We start from the raw sequence: 24037 nt of genomic DNA, 5'->3' as shown, positions 1-24037 counted from the left end.
TGCTTAACAGAGGAGCCTAAGACAGTGGTCTGTCTTGTTCTGAAGTATGGTGTTTTTTAAAGTATGCCTGTTCGTGCAGGCTTTATTCTGGAAAACGGCAGCTTTTTAAGTGTTCATACTCGAAATTTGCCTTACTTGAATTTTGTGCTGTGAAAGGGTGACCATGGGCAGTGCGTGCCTTGGGTGGCGCCGAACTCGCTACAGCTTCCAAAGGTATAAGGAAGGAGTTCAACACGCTAAAAATAGCAGGACATATTCATTGTGATTAATTCCGGTCAAAATATTCATTAAGCGTTCCTGGGGAAGGTGAATTCAGTTATAATAGTGGTATTAACATTTTTGTCACTGCTGTAGAATCAGCACCACGCGTTTGCTGAGCTCTGTAACTGCCTGCGGGTCAGCTCCTGCCAGGGCGCCCTCGGAGCGCTGTGATTGCGCTGCTTTTGTGTGGAAGGAGGAAGGCTCTGCTGTGTTCAGGGAAGCTGGGAGCAAACCTGTACGCCGTTAACTATTTTCTGCCCGCCATTAAAGCGTGCTTGCCTAGAAAAGTGGTTCTGCTAGGCTGAGCCGGGGTTAGCCGGGCCGGGCCGGGGGCGCGGTGTCCTGCCGTGGCTCTCAGACCGTCATCTCACGGCGCAGGGATGTTGCGGTCAGGCTGCCGGCACCGTGCGCTGGGGGCGCTCGGTCCCCCGCGGCGCAGAGGCCGTAACACCCGGGGGTGCCGCAGGACGAACCGCGGCCCGGCCCGGCCCGGCTGCGCGCGGGGTGCGGCTGCCCCGAAACGCCGTTTTCTTGCGGGCACGGCGGGCGCAGGGGCCGTGCTGAAGCCTCCTGTGCCCCGCCGGGGGCCCTCGCTCCCCGGGGCGGCGGGCGCGCGTTCCCCCCCGCCCGCGCGCACCTGGGCGCCAGGTGAGGGCGGGGCGGGGCGCCAGGTGAGGGCGGGGCGCAGGCGCAGCCCCCCCCCCCCCCCGCCCGCGCGCACCTGGCGGCCGCCGAGCGGAAGCCGCGGCAGCCCGCCCGGCTGCAGCCTCCTCGCGCCGTGGGCGGCCTCGCGGCCGGGGCGGGACGCGGAGGGCGCCGCGTTCTCCCGTCTCCGCAGCCGTTCGCACGGGCGGCGCCTTCGCCTCTCTCCCGCCGGACGAGGTGAGTGGGGGAGCCGCCGCGCTGGGGGAGCCCGCTGGCCTGACGCCCCGCTCGGCGGGGGACCGCGGCTGGCGGCGGGGCAGCGCCCGGGGCCGCTTCTCCGTTCGCCGCCGGCTGCGCGGGTGCGCCCGGCGCGGGGCACAGCGGGCGGGCGGGAGTCGGGGTGGGGGTGTGGGGGAAGGTGCCGTGGCAGCCGCCAGGCTGGGGCCTGCTGCAGGGTCCCCCTCGGCCGCCCCTTCTCACACGCGCGCACACTCAGCTGCGCGCACCCCCCGCCCCGCGCGCGGCCCCCGCGCTGCCCCCAGCGCAGCCGGCCCGGGGGCCCGGGACAGCCCGGCCCTGCGCGCCCCGCTCGGGGCAAACGTGGAACGGGGCGAGGAGCCGCGGCCCCGGGGAAGGGCGCTGCTGCCCGGCAGCTGGGCAAACAGGTCTCCGGGAAGCGCTGGCCACCAGCCGGATGCGCTGGCCAAACCCGGCGTGTTGACCGAGGGAGTTGTCCCTTGCCACGTACGGAGCCGCCCAGGCGTTTGCCCGCGGTACCGCGCTGATGTGATAGCAGCGGGGCGGCGACAGTTTGATCGGGTGTGTTGCCAGCTTCCTCCGGGAGGTTTCAGCCTCTATCAGGTGCTTTTAAATTGCCAGATTAACAAACTGCCGGAGAAATGCGACAGCCTTCTACGCAGCAGGTGACAGTGCTTATGAATATTTTCTTGGCTCTGGAGAACTGACTGGAAAAAGGAATTGTAGCATAGGTAACCTTAGTGTCACAGATTTATTTCTTTAATTTCGTGTAAAATATGCTTGTACAAAGAAGAACTTATTAATACACGGGTTTTTTATTAAATAAAAAAATCTTACCAGAAATACAAATTTTATGCATGTATTTCCTGTAGCGTCTTACACGTTAGTCTTCTGTACAAAACGTCTTCTGTTTAACAAATTATAGATTACGTTAATCGGTTCAGTCGTGAGTAAAGGCAGTGTCGTGCTGCTGTGCTGAGTGGCAGAGTTAGACTGAGCAACTGAACAGCCAGCTATGGCTTTGGGTTTCTTTTTTTAACTAGGTTTTCCCAGTGGCCTGGTCAGTTTGGCATCTGCTACTCTCATCTCAAGGCTTCTCAATAACGTAGCAAAGTAAAAATTAAGTTAGTTATAGAGAGCCCAAATTGCTGGTTTTGTTGCGCTGTGGGAAGCGGCAGCAGACCATTTTTCTCCTCGTAACCGCTACTGCCATTTAACTTTGCCTCTTTTTTGGGGCTGGGGTAATACCAGCAGTAGCCTGGATGTCTTGACTTCTGTCAAAACAGGGAAAAGGTATAATTGTTCTCTGTGACGTTTCCCCAGAGTCTGTGGTTCTAGGTGACAAATTCAGACGTTTCTTTTTGTTTTGTATAAAGTTGTTGCCTGGGCTGTCCTTTCCAAGAGCTGATCCCCAGTGCAGGGCTCCCCCTTTCTGTGGAATTAACGTAGAGAATCCTGCTGAGGGTATCAGTTGCTGACCAGGTTCTTGGTGGCACTAGTGAGTATCTACTTCTAATCTGCTGGTTTCTGTGCTTATCTTCTAGATGAACTGAAAGCACCCCAAGTTTCTAGACCACAAGGGGCTACATTTTGGCCACTCCTGTAAAGCACGATTTTACTCGCTTGTTGTCTGTCTTGCCGCTGTCTTGATTTTTTTTTTTTTCCTGAGATTCACTGGTATCATGTGCCATAGGAAATAGTGCTGCTTACAAAGAGAAATCATGTTGCAAAACTACTGGTGGTGACTTAGTAATTAAATTCTTAGGTCAAATGATTATTTGTTGTTAGGTAACATTATTCAGCACTGAATTGTAGCTGGAAAAGAACCAGTCAAGTTGGGGGGAGGAAGAAAGCGAAGACACGGTGAAGACACCTCATGGAGATTCTGATAAAGATTAGTTTAGCAGTCACTGACTCAATAAACTTCAGGAAATCTCAAAAAATCCATAAGGAGACTTTTGATGCTTTACACTTATTATTTGAACAAAAGTTCAAGGCCATTTAGGGTGTAAAACTGATTTCAAGCGTCGCTTTTAATATTCAGATGCTTTTGTTATCTTAGAAACATTACTACAATCAGGAAAACAGAACAAAAAATTCCCTTGATTATGATTCAGAGATTGTTTTCTGGTGCTTCAGTGAAAATCAGACACTAAGTCTTCTATGTTAAAACAGTGCTTTACAGCTGCTGTGGTGCTCACTTGTCATCATGGTATTTTAGGGACAGTCTGAAATGATTTTAATGGAGGCCCAAATCAGTCTGGCCAAGAAAAAAAGGAAGCTGCAGAGCTGAGTGAAATTTAAATTTGAGTTCATGCATGTTTATAGTCCCAGGACTGTAAAAATAAGCCATAAATAGTTTCTATAATATATGGTTACTGTGTGCCTTTCATATGCTATCTGTTGTCACAGGAAAGTATGTTTCTGCCTGTCAAGCACAGTGCATAGCTGTAGAAAAATAGTAGTTGTGCTCATTTTGAAAGAATTTTTGGAAGCACTTCCGTTAAGAATACATAGAAGGAGTATTTGGGGGGTTTTGTATTTATTTTTTTTTAATCTCAAAGAAACTGCAGAAGAAGATTGGTTACAAAGTTATATTCTAGCTAGGGGTTCTGGGTTGCTGCTGCTGCTCTGAATTTCTTCGGCTTGCTGTGTTAACGTCCAGTTACAGCTTCTGAATTTTCTGTAATAATCACTGGGACAGTTTATGTCCAGTCTTTGCTAGAATGATCTGTGTTCCTAAAACTAAGACTCAGGAACTGAATATGTTCCGTATTCCTCTTGTAACTTACTTTTTTCAGTAGAACCACATTTCCACTGGCTGAGCTTCAAAGAATATACCCAGAGGAACAGTATCTGGGGTTTGTGAATCTGTATTTCTTTTAGTTGCGTGCGCCCTATCTAGAAGTGTATTCAGTAGGAATTCTTTAGTGGAACAGACAGGCAAGTATCTTCTGTTGCAAGTGTAGAGATAGAAACTGGTCAGCTGATTCTCTTTCTCCTTTTCACGTGAAGCCTTAATCTTCAACTTCTATACGCTTCATTTTATGATTTGTTCCTTTATTTAAGCTAAGGGCTAATATTCCTGTAAACAGAAGCATAGTTTGGTAAACTTACACAACTGTTCGTTTTCCCCAAATTCTGAAGTGCTTTTGAATGTTTTTGATTTATGGAGAGCCTTTGTAGTCCATATTCATTTAAACCTGTATGAAAAGTTCAGGACAAATTAGGTGTTTCTTAGTCTGTCACAGGAGGTGGTAGTGTGAGTGTATGTTCTTCTGGGACGTACCTCTAGGAAGTGGAATTTGTTCAGTGATTTATTATTTTTTTTGCTGGTAGAAAAAAAGTGCATGGTGGTAGAAGACGAGAACATCACTGACCAAAATGATTATTTCAGTAGCTAATGTTTTATTAACTTTTACATTCATGCAAAGGAAACAAAATGAATTTTATGTTCAGAAATGCCAGTGGTGAAAGTAGACTTCTTACAGGTAAATTATTCCAATGCATGTAATCATGCATCTTTGGAAGATGTTTGGTAACTTGGTGAGAACAGTTGATAATGAGTGTGAGGTCTTTTTTTTTTTTTTCTCCTAAAGAATTTGTTCAGTGTTTCTGTTCACACCCACTTTCTGATCAAGGTGACGTTACAGTCTTGATGAAGGGATTGTATGCTTAGATAGTAAGAAATAATAAGGCAAGCTTTTTAATGAAGCTGTTCTTCTGGAGTTACAGAAGGAGTTAGATCAAGGGTGGAGCAAAATTGTGTAGTTAAATAGTTGTGATTAGAATAATTCTGAAGGGTTTTTTCCCTATTTTTATCTTTTTTAGGTTTTTTCCTTAACTTTATTTAGTATTTTTTGCTTAGTATTTTGTATTTTTAATTTTTTTTATATTCCATAAGCAACACTCAGGAAACATTAGGACCCTGTTTAGAAGTTAGATATAAGAAAAATAGATTATAAAACAGTTTTATTAAAAAAAAAAATGAGGTCAAGTATATTGTTGATACTAACCCCAATACGTTTCTCCTCACTGGCATGGTCTGAAAGAAGAATTTATGAAGATTTGGGTTATCTTGACACTATTTTATTTTTTTTTTTAAATTATTGTCTATGGTGTTGTTCAGACCAAGCTAACAAAAAGTCAGTTTTCTGCATATTGGCTACTGTAGTGAGGCTTTCTTGTAAGCCGGAGTTTTTGCAGACAGTGACATCAGAGTTAGTGGGTGGCATAATGTAATATAGGCTGTGTATTGAATTCACACACCACCCATGTGATGTGGTTTGAAGCAGTGTGGCAGCTGCTTTTTGGCACTTCTAGAATATTTTTGTAGTACATATTGGTTTTCTGGTTATTTTCTTCTTTAAAGAAAAAAATCCCTGAAATCCAACTTCTGATGTTTAGGGCTAATTATTTTGAAGTGCTGTAAGAATCCACAGTGCTGTTAGTGAAAATAATACTAATGAATAGAAGATTAAACACTTCGCTAAACAGTCACCTCGGGGAGTTTAATCATGCCACATATTTCTTCAGCATGTCCTGGAGGATGGAACAGTAGCTTGGTCTGTGCTTACTCACATTGCTATGCCATAAAAACGTGTAAAGCATTTGTGGGGAATAAAGATTGTATTTCTGACTACAAAATTATCCTGGTAAAAATCCTAAGGAAGATACAGCTTTCAGGGCAGAAGTTCTTTGGACAATGCAGTCTGTGTTCTGGAAACTGCTACTATTTTATGTGACAAAGAGCTCTTCTCTTATTGTAAACAATAACCCTGTCAGACATTCTGTCAATAAAACTACACTTGGCATTTGTCTAGATTGAAGTTTGCTGTATGCTTGCGGCAAACAAGCCTGTGTTTGTCCACTTCACCTTTGCTGCACATACTATCTCGAGGCTATCACTCGATCCTTTCTTTAGGAAAAAACATCACTTGCCCTCGTTTCTGTGCACAGTATGCTGCCACGTATGCTGCTGCTGTGTACTAATCCACATTGAAAGGGTTAAGTTGTGTTGCTCTGTTGCACAACCCACTTAACTCAGGTGAGTTGCCTTTTCATTTCTAGGGACAGACACATTTCACCTGTGTGTTAGGGCAGACTGCTGGAGTTGCACCTGAGCAGCCAAGACAGATGTACCCAATACAAGGAAATAGGTTGTCAAAGAGAAGTCAAAGTATATGAAGAAAAAAGTTAATATAGTTACATCGGAAAACAAATCTGAATAAATGGCTCGATGTTCTTGGTTGGTCATTAGGTCTGCTTGTTATAGCCTGTAATGACTTGCTTTTCTGAAGGCAGATGTATGTAAAACACGGGTAGTACAAGAAATATTTGGAATGCATTTTAGATTTTGGTTATTTTGATATACAGATATCTTGACTGTTGTGTTGCTCGTGGGTATTCTAAGCATTTGTATATACTCAATTTGTGCAGGAAACAATCCCAAATTAAGATACTAGTGGTTTAGTTTAAGTTTTTGGTAAAATGTACATATGTACTTTTGATGTTTTGTGAAGAGTAGGGGTTAGTGTGTCAGCATCAAAGCCAGCAGCAGCAGATGTCTGAAGTGTATGCTAAAAATCTGTGGAAGAAATCTTTGGCATCTTCTAGTTCATTTTTCTTTTTTGTTGCTGGAGACAAGCCAAAGTTCATGTAGTGAACAAAACTAGAAAAAAATTGTGACGTAGTGAGAGTAGCATAAGTAAATATTGTTGTGTTAATTGAAATGACAATCTAAGTCTCAAAGTAATTGTTAAATTAGTTAAAAGATTTCTCTGATACTAAGGCATATAACAGATATGTAGCCATACCATGTAATTTTTCTACCCTTTGAGTAGTCTCATGCCAGCTCATTAAAAAAAACGAAAGAAACAGTTGTAAACAGTTGACTCAAATACTGATTGAGTTCTTAAATTTAAGCATCATTTCAGTGTAAAACTGTCAATGTTACTACACAGAATTAACTTTAACCTCTCTTCTCTTGACACATCTTACACCATCATGTTCATTAAAGCTTAACTTTTCTCTTGGTGTGGACAAATTTAAGTCTCTTTACAAAGACGAAGAAGCCTAAGAAGTTGGAGAACATTGTTGCATGTGTAGTGATATAAAAGAAATTTGACGACAGCAGTGTTTGGAAACAAACCAACTAGCCCACCAGTGCTGTTGCCCCCCTCCCCAGGTGTTTGCCTTATTGACTATGCTTAATGACTGCTTGGTGATGAAAAAGTTGCCAGACCTCTCTTACAATATTAAGTACTTCAAATATATAAAAAAAAAAAGATATGTTTTCTTTTTTTCAGTTTGAGGAAGATATATTTATATTGCTCATTGATTCCTAGGCTTTAATATTTACTAATATCATATGTGCTTGTGCATGGTGCACTGAGAAACAGTAATGTGATTTTCTTTTTTACGGTGTTACAAAAACATTCCTGGTTAACCGGTTGCAGAGGCTGTAGACTCAGGCAGAGCCCTCGCAGATGAAGCAAGGGTAGTTTTACAAGTTACAGTCATCTTGCTGGGTGCTGATCTGTACGTGTGCTTAGTGTTTTCGGAGCAAGATTGGGGGGTGGGGATGGCTGCAGGGGAAACCTGTGTGAGAAGAGACAGGGGGTTACCCCCATGCTGGACACACACAGTCAGTTCCAGCCAGCTCTAAAATGATCCCACGGCTGGCCAAAGCTGAGCCACCCATTGTAGCAAGTGGTACCTCTGTAATAAGGTATTTAGGAAAGGATAAAAAATGCTGCACAGCAGCTGTGACAGAAACAACCTGCGGACACCAAGGTGACACCAAATGAAGGAGAGGAGCTCTGCTAGGCACGCAGCAGATATTCCCCTGCAGCCCATGGAGAAGACTATGGTGAAGCAGGTTGTCCTGCTGCAGCCCGTGGAGAAGACCATAGTGACAAGATGTTTCTCTGCAGCCCATGGAGGGCCATGCTGGAGCAGATACCCACACTGCAGCCCATGCAGGAGCAGGTGGATATGGCCTGGAGGAAGCTGCAGCCCATGGAGAGCCCATGCAGGAGCAAGATCCTGGCAGGAACTGCAACCCATGGATGACCCATGCTGGAGCAGTTTTTGCTGAAGTACTGTACCCCACAGAGAGGACCCATATTGGAGCAGGGGAGAAACATGAAGAGGCAGGAGTGGCAGAGGTGAAGTGTTAAGGGATGAAGTCATTCTCCACCTCCTCTATACCACTTGGGAGAAAGGAGGTAAAAGAGTTGGGAATGAAGGGGTGAAGTTGAGCCAGGGAGTGGTGATTTTAGTTTTGTCTTTCTTTCTCACTATCTTACTCTATTTTTATTTGGCAATAAATTAGATTCATCATCCTCGAGTCTGTTTTCCCCACAACAGTAACTGGTAAGTGATCACGCTGTCCTTGTCTCAATCCATGTGCGTTTCCATCTTACTTTCTCCATTGCTATGTTGAGGAGTGGACATGAGAGAGTGGCTGGGTGAGTGTCTGGCAGCCAGCCATGATCAACCCACCAGACATTGTGAGAAAACAAGGCTTTTTTTAATCTGACAGTTTGTTAAATTGGTTGCAATCCTTTCACCAGGAAAGAAAGTTTTTATTCTTAGTGTTGCAGTGTATAGGTATCAGTACTGTAGAACGTTTTTTTCAGCACTAAAGAAAAATGGGAAAATAATGTGTGAGACAGAAGTGAACTGTATTTTCTTTATGGATTTTCTTGGAAATTGTGAGCCTTGTGAAGCACATTCTTGGTACCTTTTAGTATCCATATAGCGATGCTGTAATGAGCTTCCCTTTGCATCCTTATAACAATAGCTCAGTGGTAAAACTACTGTGGTTTGAATGTATGGGTTTATTAAAAAAGCTGACATAAGCTTTGAAATAAACTATAATGTGAAGACGTCGGGATTCTTAACTTATCCTGCAGATTCTTGAAGGAAACCAGGTGAGGTTTTTTCCTGTTTTCTGTAAGTTATATCTCTTCCTGAGTATATGTTATTCCAGTTAAGAAATACAGAATTTATTTGTATTTCAAAGGATGAAATAGAAAAGTAGGTTTTTGGTTGGGAATTAATTGTGCTTTTATCTAAATGCTGCTTATTTCTTTCTTCAGTTCACATAAATGTAACTTCCACAAAAATAAAGCTGTGCTTTGAATTTAAGCTGGTTGCTATTTTTCCTGTTCTTGTAAACTGCCAATTTTGCAGACAGAATTTAATTCAAATCGCTTGGATTCTGATAGTCCTCAAAGGTTGTTCATAGTTCCTCATCTTTGAAAGCCACTGAATAATTGGTTGTCTGTGAAAAAAATAGTGGCAGAGTTCCTGAAAGAGGAGAGCTCTTTGACATGTTCTCTTGATGAGTTGCAGCAGCACATGCCAGAAAATGCAGTACAAGTGAATGAAATAATATACAGAATGATTATTTGATTCTCAGACTAAATTAACCCGTTCCAAATTACCTGTATTAAGGCCGAATTGAACGTGTATACTAGATTACTAAACTAAAAGTTTCCCACTTGAAGTCTGATTACTTGTTTTATTTTTTTTTCAAATATTGGAAATTGCAGAATTCTTGAAATAAGTTGGTTGAGAAGTCCTTTTTGTCTTTATAGTTTGCTTTTTATGTGGATCTTTCTTACGTGTAACTTGAACTTACCATATTGATTCCATGTTTTCCTTCTATCCCATCATTGAACTGAAATTCCCTACCTCTGTAAGACTTAACACTTTCCTTTAATTTTAAACAACTTAATTTTAAAGATTTGGCAGAAAATTAATGTGAGGTAGTGGCATTGTGTCAAAATAGTGTTTTATTCTTAGTGGTATGCCTGCCTTCCGGTTCTTCTATTTGAAGTATATTAAAGAAACTTCAAGCAAATGTGAAACAAAAACCAGGGGAAGTACATCTTTGGTATCTTATAGATAGGTTTGATATATCTGTATGTGAAGGACTCATAATGTTTGACAGTTGGGTGTTGTGATCTAATTCCTGCCCATTAACTTCTTGTGGTTTTACATCGTTGAATATACTAGATGTTTAAACTAATACTTTTTGTTTTCATTTACAGGTGCTATAATTTCAAGAAATGCTGTGAACTATTGAAGAACATAATTTACAGAAACTCTTGTGATAATTTTTTAAAACTAAAATGGCTTTGAAAAAAACACCTAAACTATTCAAGAAATTATTTTTTCACTGGAAACTTTGGAAGTTTAGCATTATTGTGTTTGTCTTTCTGATATTTTTATTTTTATTACAAAGAGAAGTGGGTATTCAAGACTTTAAAGATGAGGGGATTGAGCCAGTTGTTGGAAAGAAAAGTCATGTATTAGGTCTTGTGTTAAACGCTATGAACAATATCAAAGGTGCGAAGCCAAAAATGCAGATAAAAGCACCGGTTAGACAAACCAAGATTCCTGGAAAGAGACACTGTTTGCCAGGACACTATACTGCAGTGGAACTAAAACCCTTTCTGGATCGCCCCTTTCAAGATCCTAATGCTCCTGGAGCTTCTGGTAAAGGATTTAAAACCATCAAATTAAATTCAGAAGAACAGAAAGAAAAACAGCATGGAGAAGAAAAACATTGTTTTAATGCATTTGCAAGTGATAGGATTTCTTTACACCGAGATCTTGGACCAGATACTCGACCTCCTGAGTATGTTGAAATGTATATGTCCTGATAGTTACAAATCTGTTGGAAATGCAGACTGCAAAGGGATTTCACTTCAGCATTACATGGTAGTTTAGGAAAGCCTCCTAGCTATACATAATGATTGCCTGTACATAATGATCCACAGTGCCAAAGCCAAGAACGTTTAGAAAGGCTCACTTCTTTCATGGTTTTGAATTCAAAGTAACCATATTTAAATAAGGTTTTCTTGTTTTGCCTTTAAGCTACAATTTCTGAGTGACTTTCTGGAAGCCTGCTAAGTTTTACTTAGAAGAAAACTAAAAATGTGGTTTAAAATTTTCCCGATTTAAACAACCACCCACCCCCTTTTTTGTTGTTGTTTTTGGGTTTTTAGTATTCAGTGTTAATAAAACCACCAGCATAATTTAATGAATTAGGAATTGTAAACTGTTGAACAAGGCAACGGAACAGCTCAGCAATCTTGTATTGAAAAGACTGTATTGACTTGTATTGAAGACTGTAGGACATGGATAGAGTGGGGTTTTGGTTATGAGCAGTCTCTCACTGTCAGATTGTATGTTCTCAGCTCTGTGCCACAAGTGACTAATCTTACTGAGCTGCTGCTGGTAGGATGAGCATCACGTTACATGTGGCGTAACCTTTGCTAGAGCCTAACTGGTGAGTTTTCACCTGTGCATTTTGTGAGGCAACACCTGTGATAATTACCCTGGGGAGTCTTCTAGTCTCTAAAGTTGACACTTTAAAGTCTCTGGCTCTGTTCAGAATACATCAGTCTTGAAAAACTGTGGGTTAAAAATTGTTTCCCTCGAATGGGATATGCTGTCCTAGGGATTATATGGTATTTCTACAGAATTTTTAAGTTCTGAATTAATATGTTCCATTTTTTCTTTCTCATAAATATTATTCTCTGTATTTTGAGGTTTTAACAGTAATGGTGACTCTAGTCTGATTCTGCAGCTGGGTATCTGCAGCTGTCAATAGAATAACATTTTTTTCTGAAGAAGACCTGAGTGCTATATGAAATGTATTCAAATGTTTGTGACACAGAAGCAGAATTGAGTCAGTTAAGTGAAATTCTTGTTCACCATATTTTTTTAAAAAATATTTTGTACAGTTGGAGCACCTGCCTTTGCACTCCAAAACTGGGATAGAAAGTGGAAAAGCTGAAATATTTATGTCCATACTTACAAAGCTTTGTACTAGAAATAATTTCTTTTAAGAGTCTGAGTCAAAAATTTTTGTCCATTTTGTAATATTTGACACTTTCTAATCTGTAGATGTATTGAACAAAAGTTTAAGCGTTGCCCGCCATTGCCAACCACAAGTGTTATAATAGTTTTTCATAATGAAGCATGGTCCACTCTGCTCAGAACTGTTCACAGTGTGATGTATACATCTCCTGCAATACTGCTAAAGGAAATTATTTTGGTGGATGATGCCAGTGTAGATGGTAAGTCTTTCTAGTCCCACTCTTCCCCCCCCCCCCCCCCGCCCCCCAATAATTTGTCATGTTAGGATTGCAGATAAATTGATTAAAAGAGGGTATCTCTTTATTACTATTAATACTTATAATGGTATTCTAAGTAGGTTTGTTCCTTTCTTTTTCTATAAAATAGTTCTCCTGCATCTTTTTTTCATAAGGTAGTCAAATATGAAGTTCCTTTCCTCTGGAAAGGTTTCAAGCCCCATTTCTGATTATTCTAATTCTAGTGCTGCTTAAGCTGCCTAACTGGTTGCATGACAAGTAGCTCTGTAATTTGTGCTTCAAATCAATTTCAATTTATAGAACAAAGTATCCAAGAATAAATCAGCCAATGTTTGACACAATTTGCATGTTATCATAGTGATTGTCTTTATGTAAATTAATTTCATTAATATGAAGGGCGATGTCTTTCCTAGAAAGTAAAATTATTTAATGGAAAAATAATCAATACCCAAGCTAGTGCTATAAATAATTGAATGTGTTCTGAGCATGATCACAAATGCAAGTTCAAAAAACTTGATATGCTGAACTTTAGACGAACATGCCTATACATACGTTCTAATATTAATGTATTTACACTTCTTGCAAGTCTGTATTTAGCATACTGACACACTTGGATGTGAAGTATGTTCAGTAGTACATTTTAATACTAAGGATGGGCTGAGGAAGGAAGATGATGTGGGAAGTTTAATGAGGGATGTGGGGTTGTTTGTCAAATTTTGCACATTTTTAAATAGCTTTTTATGTGGCTTCTCTTGCTGTTGTATGTATTGTAGCCTTTGAAAACTGTAAAATGTGTCATAAGGGAGAAATTTGCATGTGCTGCAGATAACTTGTATAAGTAGATATGTGATCCATTTGCTCTGAAAATGGATTTTGAATTTGTATTCTAGGTGTTAATACTGCAGAAGAGCACGTGTCCTTTCTCGTTTAGAATATTCTTGGTATTCGATCTCCTATTCTTTGCCAGTTCTCTTCCTATGGTCCCACCTCCAACAAAACTCAACCCCTAAAATTAACGTTCAATGGCTGGGGATTGTTTACCACTTTGACATTGAGGTCATTCCTGGAATTAGTGTGAATTGTTTATCTGCTTAGTTTAATAATGTAAATTTTTAGGCAGTAGCATGTATATACACTAAATATCCTGAAACCTATTTATTTTTCTAGAATATTTGCATGATAAACTAGATGAATATGTGAAACAATTTCGAATAGTTAAAGTAGTCCGTCAAAAGGAAAGAAAAGGTCTAATCACAGCACGATTGTTGGGAGCTTCAGTAGCAACAGGAGAGACCCTTACCTTTCTGGATGCTCATTGTAAGTGTAACCTGTAACTGTGCCAAGTGTGGTTTATAATGCTGTTGTCTTTGATTTAACATTGCAGATTTTTTTATGAATTATGAACATTAGCAATGTATCATCTTACCTATTGCTATTTTATATTATTGAAAGTATAATTAGCAATGCTACTTAAAAGCAGCGCATATTGGCTTGCTGTGGGTGTGTTAAAATACTCCCTGTGTTACTAGTTTATTGCCAAGTAAAAATTCAGAACTTGTTCCCATTTCTCCATAGGTGAATGCTTTTACGGCTGGTTAGAGCCATTATTGGCAAGAATAGCTGAGAACCCTGTTGCTGTTGTAAGCCCTGATATTGCTTCCATAGATCTCAATACTTTTGAATTCAATAAACCATCTCCTTACGTGCATAGCCACAACAGAGGAAATTTTGATTGGAGTTTGTCATTTGGATGGGAATCTATTCCTGAAGATGAAAATAAAAGAAGAAAAGATGAAACCTATCCCATTAGGTAAATATAACTTGAATAATATTTTAAATCCTTCAGTTTTCATGTTTTTTTGTTATGAACAACAGTTGTAAATGAGCTAGTTCTTCAGATAAGTGTGATAAGAAGTCCTAACATCTTAGATGGCTTTTGAAATACTTTCTTTAAGGACCATATTGTAAATTTTAAAGCTTCCATAAAAATATAGCCTCCTTAAGAAATTGCTCTGCATTACCTTTTTTCTGTATACACTAGGAACGTAATAAGCAATATCTTGTATTTTTTTCATTAGGAGGGAGCAGGGGAGAGAGAGGTTATAAACTTTCTTTTCAGAGACAGTACCACAAGAGACAGATTCTGTCTCCTTGAAAGGATGGCAACAAAGACTCAGAGCATGAAAATACTAGACTGTTACAGCAGTGCATTTGATGATAATTGTACGTGCTTTGGCCGCAGACACGTTACTTACTGGTCTGGAGGAGTAATAACTTTGCTTGATATCCTCCATAAAGGGGAAGTATGTTTTTTTCCTGATGCTGTCTTTTATACCAGCAGTCATTAGTCAAACCAGTTGTTAATAGATGACAATTAAATTGTCAAATGAGACTTGATGTGGGCAGATATAATTGCTTGAAGTATTATCTATGTCAGGAAAATGTATCAATGTAATGAAACAGTGACAGATGCATGGAAGCTTTCTAGAACAGTTATACCATGTTTTTATATCTGTATTTAAAACCCCCTACCTATTTGAATCCTGTGTTCCTCAGTAAATTTCTGTTTTTGCAGAACACCTACTTTTGCTGGAGGTCTGTTTTCAATATCAAAAGACTACTTTGAACACATTGGAGGCTATGATGAAGAAATGGAAATATGGGGAGGTGAAAATATAGAAATGTCTTTCAGAGTAAGTTTAGCTACTTCATTAGCAATGGTCTCTATATCTAACAGTGTACATGATTTTTGAGGACAAATGAGTATTAGATCTTGACTCCTCTACTGAATCAGCCAACCAGGACATGGAAAATGAATTACTAATGACCTATGAAATAAAATGCAAATATGCTTCCTGAACTGATTTTTTAAAAAAAAAATGTGTTTAGTGTTGATAGCTGAAATATATGTTTCCAGGATTTACCTGATTAGAAAATTCACTTATGGTATACTTGATATATACACTCTTGCTAGTGGTTTAGAGGTTTTTTCTGGTGAACAATAACATTACTGAAATTTTTTTCTACCCCCTTAATTCTAATTGCAGTGCACTTACACACAAAATGTTATTATTAGGTATGGCAATGTGGTGGACAGTTGGAGATCATGCCTTGCTCTGTTGTTGGCCATGTCTTTCGCAGCAAGAGTCCCCATACTTTCCCAAAAGGTACTCAAGTGATCACACGTAATCAAGTCCGCCTTGCAGAAGTGTGGATGGATGAATATAAAGAAATATTTTACCGAAGAAACACAGAGGCAGCAAAAATTGTGAAACAAGTAGGTGGTGGTGGTGGTATTAGAAATCACGCTTGCTGCATTGAAAGTTTTGGTGAGCAAAAGTTATTTATTGACAAAGTATGTAAGGATTCTAGATATTTTAATGAGAAGACAGAGTTCAGTTTGCTTAATGCTGTAGCTCCAACAAACATGAAAAAAAATAAGTGTTTGGGTGGTGATAGTGTTGGTTTGTGTGGCAGGTTTTTTTTGATTAGTAGGGGGTTTTGTCTGTTCTCTAAAATCCGGGGTTGTTTGCATTGAACAGCTACTGGAACTACCAGAAGCGCATGAGAAAAGCTACTGAGCATAGAAAATGCAAACTAATTTGTTTTTTGGAGTGAGAAGCACAATGTCTCAGTAGTCTCAAGTTGCTTAGTATTTTTACTTAAAAAGCAGCTTTTATTGTTTTTTAGGTGAAGTGCAGAATAAATCTTATTCAATGCTAGATATCCATCCTCTCTCTATCTGCTTAAAAACATAAGTTCAGGGAATTTGGGTGTTGGTTTATTTATTTTTGTAATTTTTCTGGAACTTTAATCTTTCACCAGCTGGAATTTAAGAGTTTTTTTGAGAAGCTATTTTTTCTTCTTTCATATGATAAATTTGTGTGACTATTGTATCACTAATAGCATTAGCTTTCCTAAGCATGTTTAGCAGCTAACCAACTGAATTTTGTCTGGGAGATTCTGCATTGTACTGACTATTAGGCTAATTGTTTAATTAATACAATTAATTATTTTGTTTCACTCTTTAGTGAGGTCAGATAGTGCTATAGCTCTCATCAGTATGGTCTTGTTCATACTTTCCTGCTTCATGGCGCTGTATTAAAACTCTTGGGACTGAGGATACTTCTATTGTTACAATGTTGCGATGTTATTTTTCTTGCATGTGCTTTGAAATGCTGCAGGCTGGATGCCAGTGGTGTTATGTTACTGAAAAACAAACAGCAGTAACCATAGTAGTACAGTATTTTAAAAAAAAAAAAATCAGATTAAGATTAAAACTTGATAATGCTACAGTGCAGAATATCATAGATTTATATGGACAAAATTGATACTAGTAACGTTAGTGTATTTCTCTTCCATCCTTGCTTCCCTTACTCTAACAGAAAACTTTTGGAGACATCTCAAAAAGACTTGACTTAAGGCAGCGTCTGCAGTGTAAAAATTTTACCTGGTATCTCAGAAATGTTTATCCAGAAGCATATGTGCCAGACCTGAATCCTTTGTTTTTTGGATACGTAAGTTTAATTTTTTTCTATAGTCTTCTATAATCCAGGAAGTTTAGTAATGTTTTGTGCTACCTTAGCCAGAGTGTTTACATTTTAACTATCATTAACTGCTCTAGGGTTTTCTGTCCCTACTCTGGACAAAGAATCTCTTCTGCATACCTTGCTATTTGAATATTTTATAGCGTTGTTAACAGTGATATGAAATTTAAGCAAAGCTTTGTAACTAACAGTAACCTTGCTTAATGGGATCTTACAACCTGCTAAGATAAACAACATTCTGCCTATCACTAACAGTTAAAAATGACACAAAATTGCTAAACCAGTGGTGAGAGATTTCCTGAATTATCAAGGTAAATTTAGCTTTCTGTAGTAAGAAGTCTGAGAGAATTTTTAGTTCATGCTAATAAGGAAAACTGGGCAGCTGTTTGCTTCTCAGAACTAGGTTTATGATATGGAAAATGTGTGTTCATACGTTATACATATGTTTGGGGGTTTTTTTGAAGACCATTGCATTTCCTTCTGCCAAGTAACTTCTTAGACACTGTATTGCTAAAACAAACAAAGAAAAATTAAACAACTAATAAGAATTATTTTGAGGTGAATGCGAATGTTTAGCATGTATTTACAAATAAAACTTCCTTCAATCTTGAATACTTTATGCATATCTCTTCAAATTGTAATTTGAATAACAGTAACCTTGCACCCCAGTAGCCTAATAATCCACATGTGTGGCTGTAGACAATGATAATGTAGTTACTAGGCTTTTGGTTAGAAAGGATTAACTGAGCCCAGGATTTTTAGGATTGAGCAGAGCAGAAAGTAAAAATGAACTAACAGCTGTAATTCTTGTTAATCCAAAGGTTAGTTTTGTATGCAAGTGAGGCAGTTTAATTTTTTGTTATCCATGCTGAGCTTTTTTTTTTTTTTTCTTTCTGATAACATCCTTCCTTTAGTTAAAAAATACAGGTAATCGCATGTGTCTGGATGTTGGTGAACATAACCATGGTGGCAAACCGTTGATTATGTATTCTTGTCATGGACTTGGAGGAAATCAGGTAAAATATTTGATACCTGATTTGTATGATGCATTCAACTGTAACTGTACCATGTTGGAGCTTTTCATTTATTTTAGAGAAATTTCCCTCTCCTTCTTTTATTTTTTTAATTCCTCTATATATTGTTCAAGGAAAATTTCATACTGCTCTTCATGTTGCATCCTGCTTCTAACATTCTATGTTCAGTATACAGATTCAGATTTTTAACACAATTGCACTGCTTCACTTGATCTCTCCTTTCTGTGCAAAACCCTTCCATCCTACCCTTACTACTTTCTTGTAAATGTTGTCGTCTTAATTCTTCCTTCCCTTATGCTTCCTCCTGTTGCTTCTTTCTTTGCCACCAGGACTCGCACTATCAAGGAAGATGTTGGTGGGAATCCGGCCAATGGGAGACCAAGTGGCCAGGCCTGAGCCACCTTCCTTATCATGCTTGCAGCCTCATAGTGTGAGGTCAAAGTGGTCTATCCTGTACTGGCTAATGCAAGTGAATAATATGACTGAATTTGTCCAAGAATAGCTCTCGGCTGCATAGCTCTTGGGGGCAGCAGTAGGGCTTCGTTTCTTCTACAGTATAATTTGCAATAGATGTCAGATACTGGATCCTTCAGGCACTACTGTAATACTAATAAAAGTAACATCTCCTTCGCTTCCCAGAAATTAACACTTTGCTGTTGCCTTAAAGAGTTATTTAGAATAAAATTTATTAACTGTAGATCCTTAATAACTAAAGGTCAACAAAGACTGAAGAGTTTTTGTTATAGTTGTAATTTTCTTTTTTTTTTTAATAAAATCTTCAGTCTTAAAAAGCCATCCATTGATGGCACTGTAGGCACATGATCTTATCAGTTGATGCTTTCCTAGGCAATTTTTGTGGGTGATGGAATACTGTCTAGATTAACAACTATCCTGTTATGTTAGTTTATTACAATATTGAACTTTTTTTTTATTCTGTTGTGGATTAATACTATATTAGCCTTTTCACATTATCAAAGTAATTAATGTGGGAATGCTGTACCAAGAAATTGTATTAAAAGATCTGCTGTATGCTTCTGTTCTCATTTCTCTCTGAAGTTACCTTGGACTGTACTAAAACTCTGTGCTTTCAAGTGTTGTGCTTTGTTGGTTTTCCTTCTGCCATAAAATAACAGTCTGAATCCCTTTAAATGCCAGCCTTCAGAGAATGTTAATACAGGTTTTGCTGGAAATACTTAAGGCATGTACGTGTTTGCTTACTTCACCCTTCTCATTACAATACTCTGTTTTCAGTTGTTTTATGTTCTTTACCAGACTTGAGTCGTGTAGGCTGAGATTTTCCATGCCGCCTGTCGTCTTCATCCTTGTATCTGAGATGGGAAAAGGGACTGGAAGAGAGAACCTAGTTTTCAGAGTTGTACATCAATTGTTTATCATTCTTCCTTTTTTAGAATATTCTTGGGCTGGGAACATGTCCATCTCAATGTCCAAAATCAGTGAAGTTTTAAACCTAGCTTTCAAATCATATTTTTCAGGGCTTGCAGAGATTTCGCAGTTCAAAAGATAAATCAGAACAGATTAAGTCAGACTAAGAGATTTAGAATAAATTACTGTGTTTGAGAGCTAAGTGACTAAGCAGGTCACTCCTATCAATACCTGTTTCGGGGAGTAATGGTGGGCGCAGAAACTTGAGAGCGAGATGCCTGTTTGTTCCTTGGTGCTATTCCCATTGAAGCCAAGGCAGTGTGGAGGCAGAAGCTGACCAACTGGACAGATAATTGAAAGTCACAGGGAGCTAAGTGAGCCTGGACTTACTAGTCAAAGGAAAGATATGGTGAAGAAGGCTGCCATACAGAACTGAGAAACAGTGGTAGTGAGATGTAATGATAGGAACTCTGCCATTTAATGAGAAAGAAGAGGAAGAGACCAGGATTGTAGGGTAGAGCTAGAGGTATAAAAGGACAACTGTGTCTGTAACTGTTAGAATTAAATCCCTGTTAAGACCGGAAATATAGCCTAGAATTCCTGAGCCTTAAGAGCACTCTGCTTTCAGGAATTAATGGTAAAATTCACTTAGAAAATACATTTTTATCTTAGTTTTCTAATGGCTAGCTCACAGGAGACCATAACAGCATCCTATTGTTAGCAGTTATTGTTTAGATCAAGTAGCAAAAGTTGATGTACAGCAGTCAGTATTGATCTGTGACAATTATTTTTTTTTGGTTGCTCTAAGAAAAAACAAAATCCAGCAACAAAATTGAATAAAGTTTTTTTTAAAGTTAAGAAATTACAAAAGTTAAGTTGTCCATGCAACTATCTCCACTCTTCTGTTTGTCATCTTGAATTATATATGATTCCTGGGGGAGCAAGCAATGAGATCCTGCATCATAATGTATATGCACCAAGTGTCATTTACAATTTATACATTTAAGTACTTTAAATATATTCTATTGCATTAGCATTAAAAAATGCTTTTAGTTTTGTAAATGCTTTTAAAGCATATATGCTAAAAGTCAGGGAAATTATTCTGTAGTCTCAAATTGTTTGGAAAAAAAACCCTATTATTTTTTGCATTGGAATTTTGAGGATTTAATTTAGTTTAATACTCTTGTTTGTGTTTGTTTACTGAAATTATTAAAAATTATTTAAATAGTACTTTGAATATTCTGCACGCCACGAAATTCGACATAACATTCAGAAGGAGCTTTGTCTGCATGCTTCTAAAGGACCTGTGCAGCTTCGCGAATGTAACTACAAAGGCCAGAAAACCTTTGCTGTTGGGGAAGAGCAATGGCTGCATCAAAAGGTATTTAGACTGTGCAGTGAATTGGTATTTTTATCAGTCATCTTTTACGAGAGTGGATTTTTGATTTCCAATAACAGAGAAAACCCCAATGAAACAAAACTCTGAAGCCAAAAAGGACTAAGTTTATTTCTGGGAGGAAAATTTAGACAACTTCAGCTTTTCAGTTACCAGATCAAAACTGTGTTTTCACTGTTTTAAATTTAAAGTTACAAAAACAGTTGATATCCCTTAGTGTGTGACTGGGCATCCATCTGGAAGCCAATCCAAATGTTTTGTGTCTTTAAAAATATTTACAGTTTTGAAGAATGGGAGAAATAGCATGCTCATTGTTTGTTCACTTTTTTTTTTCCCCCCCCCCCCTCCTTTTTCACTCACTTTAGGATCAAACTCTGTACAATGCAGCACTACATATGTGCCTTACAGGAAATGGAGAGCATCCAAGTTTGGCATCCTGTAATCCATCAGACCCCTTCCAGAAGTGGATCTTTGGCCAGAACAATTAAGATTTGATATTTATAGGCCAGGATCATTTTATTAAAAGAAAAGATGTATTCTAAACTGTGATGATATATATACACTGCATTTTTAAGTGATGCATACTTTAAATGCAAAATGTTTAAACAGTTTCCTTTCCCTCTTATTTAAGTTGGATATAAAATACGTTGTCAGAGATTCCCTAGGAGTCTGTTATACCAAAGATGATTGAGATCCCAATTAAGAAAAATGTTTACAATATCTCTGTGATAAGACTTCATATGTTGATCACTGATTCATGGATCCTCTTAGTCCTTTTTCACCTTGGGGACCATATTTATAGGTTTTCCATATATTGTAAGAACTTCTGAAGAAGACTAGTTTTCTCTGTAGAGTTATGAGACATTATTGTATACAGTCTAAAAACCAAGACACTTTATGTTTATATTTTTGTGCTCAATTGGTTGACTTCATATTTTTTTTTAATCATTTACTTTACTCAGTGAAACTTCCTCAGTATTTTTTAAGTTGCTTCACTTGAAAAATTAAATATTTGACCTTCAGGTTAAAGCCAAATAGGCTACCACACTGTGCTCAGCTTCTAGCAAGCCAGTTCTTTTGTAGAAGAAAAAAATAATTCTCACTGAAATATGTATGTATGATTGTTTTAATGCAAAATCACTTTTTTCTGATATTAATCTTTTTTTAGCCAAAAATTTTTGTATAGGTTTTTTATATTTCATGAAATTTAAACTTTATGACAAAGTTACATTGTAATACATTTCCGAGCTGTGTAACATGAACATTTTTTTCAGCATTTTGTTTGTTATTGCTTTAAATTACATGTTATCTACTAAACCCACTTTTTTCCTAGCTTTTAGTGATTTATGCAACATTTCCCAACAGATTTATAATGTGGTCTGTACATAATTTCTCGTGTGAACACTTGCATATTGATCTTTATTTTTTCCTTGTTGTTGCTGTTTCCCCTTTTACAAAGGACTGACCTAAGTTTTATCAGTCCAAGCGAGAGTGTGGCCTTCCTAAATATTCTGCTAGCTCCTCTCCTGAAATACTGTATTCTTGTAAGCATCCACAAGTATGCTTTGATGGATCATGTAGAGCTATGACTTCATAAATAGACTTCCTTTGATTAAGTTTTTGAAAACCCCAAACAAACAAACTGCTTATTTTACTGGATGCATAGTTGTTAAAAACATTCCAGTTAGTCTTCCATTGCAGTCACCAATCATGCCCGTTTTCTGACTGTGATTATTTCAGGACTTCTTTAATGAAGGCAACTCTTTTGCACAAGAAATGTGCTCTTTACGAACAGAGATGTACACTTACTTGAAAACGTTTACTTCAGGGTATGAATGTGAGATTAATGGGCATCTCACCCTCAAAGAATCTAAGGTCACATAAAATTGCACTTTATTATGAAATAGAGTTTACCTTATTAAAGTTTTGTATTGTGATTTGGAGAAGACTTAATTGGTTTATGCAAATTACAGAAGCTTAAAAATAACCTTAAATTTGCCTGTGCTATGATATGGAGGACAATTACTATGAAATTAAAATAATAAACTTCTAGGAAGGGAAGGAAGCAGCAGAATAAAGACAAGGAAAAGACTGTTGTCTAGAAGTGCCAGTATTGTTATTAACTAGGGGTGGGAAACATCAACAGTTAAAAGGTACTTTGCAGCTTGTTGAAAGAATTGTATTGAACATCTACAGTATCTATTCAAATGGAAGAAAACAGGAGGTGTAATAGCAACCAGCTTAATAATGAACTCTTTAATGATCTGAATCTCAAGAAAGGTGCACGTAACAGTGGAAAGTTGAGCAGCAAGATCAAGCCTAGTTAGATGCAGCTAGTAATGGTATTTTAGGGAAATGCTTAATACTTCCTTTAAGCACTGTACTTCTAAGAGGAAGGACATTAAGGAAAAAAGTCATGGCTTCCAAAAGGAAAGAAAATTTAAATTTTTCAAGTGAAGACAAAGTATTTGGCTGCATGATCAGTTATAAAGTTGAGAATAAATTTAAAGGGGTGGGTATTAAAGATTGAATAGAGAAAAAAAATACACTAATATTAAATTTGTCCTTTCGTCCTGGTAAATAAATAATATCGTTACAGACAAATGCTTATTTATCTATAGAGTCTGGTGGATGAATGGATGGTGTTGTGTGGGTTTGTTTTTATTTCTAATGGGGGGAGAGAGCCTGTCTTGGTTAATTTAATGGTATCTGACTAATGAGTTAAACTTCTGAAGACAAGCAAGAAGAAATCCTTTCAGTAGTTCTAAGTCATCCAGAAGACAAGTGAATAAGGAACTTGAGCTAATTTCTTTTTCTGCTTTGATAATCATGCCTTTGAGTCTTGGCTTCAGTAAGACTTTTGGTGACACCTATAAAAATATGCTATGAAGTTAAAACTGTATGATTTAAGATAACTTGCTACAGTGTGGACATAAATTGTTAAAAGGCTGTACTGGGAAGGGTTATTAATACCACTGTGAAACTGGAAGGCTGTATCAAATGGCACTGCACCAGGATCTGCCTGTGCCCTCTGATAGATATTTCCATAATTCAGTAATGGAATGCAAAGTATTCTTATTGCTTTTGCAGATCAAACAAATATTGGAAGGGCAACAAATGTTCTTGACAAGCTGGAGAAGGAGTTGAGAAAAAAATAGGATGCAGGTCAATGAGAAAATTATTCAACAATTATGGATATAGGATGGGAGATTACTTAGATAGCAGCTGTGCTGTGCTGACCCCCAGGTATGAAATGGAAACTGATTGTTCAATGAACTATTCTAGAAGACAAGGTACTTAGGATAACTGTTCAAAAGGACTTGAGTTCTTTTAGTTCCTAGTATGTGTTACACAACAAATGCATTATATTATTTTTAA

General features: G+C 38.4%; 1 protein-coding gene across 2 annotated transcripts; it reads left to right on the top strand.

Annotated features, from left to right (window-relative positions):
• The first annotated feature begins 1013 nt into the window (after nucleotides 1-1013).
• Nucleotides 1014-23725, top strand: GALNT3 (polypeptide N-acetylgalactosaminyltransferase 3). 2 transcript variants are annotated; one of them, XM_040604429.1, is made up of 11 exons: nucleotides 1014-1143; nucleotides 10227-10816; nucleotides 12091-12263; nucleotides 13467-13616; nucleotides 13875-14109; nucleotides 14875-14992; nucleotides 15376-15576; nucleotides 16685-16816; nucleotides 17761-17862; nucleotides 20492-20644; nucleotides 21025-23725. In XM_040604429.1, exons 2-11 carry the CDS (start codon nucleotides 10308-10310, stop codon nucleotides 21145-21147), a joined length of 1896 nt encoding a protein of 631 aa, XP_040460363.1. In that variant the 5' UTR covers nucleotides 1014-1143; nucleotides 10227-10307; the 3' UTR covers nucleotides 21148-23725. The 2 variants fall into 2 exon arrangements, with proteins under 2 accessions (XP_040460363.1, XP_040460364.1); XM_040604430.1 differs by lacking the exons at nucleotides 20492-20644; nucleotides 21025-23725 and adding an exon at nucleotides 18210-19972.
• The last annotated feature ends 312 nt before the right edge of the window (nucleotides 23726-24037 follow it).

Source organism: Falco naumanni, chromosome 8 (genome assembly GCF_017639655.2).
Source record: "Falco naumanni isolate bFalNau1 chromosome 8, bFalNau1.pat, whole genome shotgun sequence".
Classification (NCBI taxonomy): domain Eukaryota; kingdom Metazoa; phylum Chordata; class Aves; order Falconiformes; family Falconidae; genus Falco; species Falco naumanni.
Note: the sequence above shows the minus strand (reverse complement) of the source record. Positions and strands in the feature narration are given on the sequence as shown.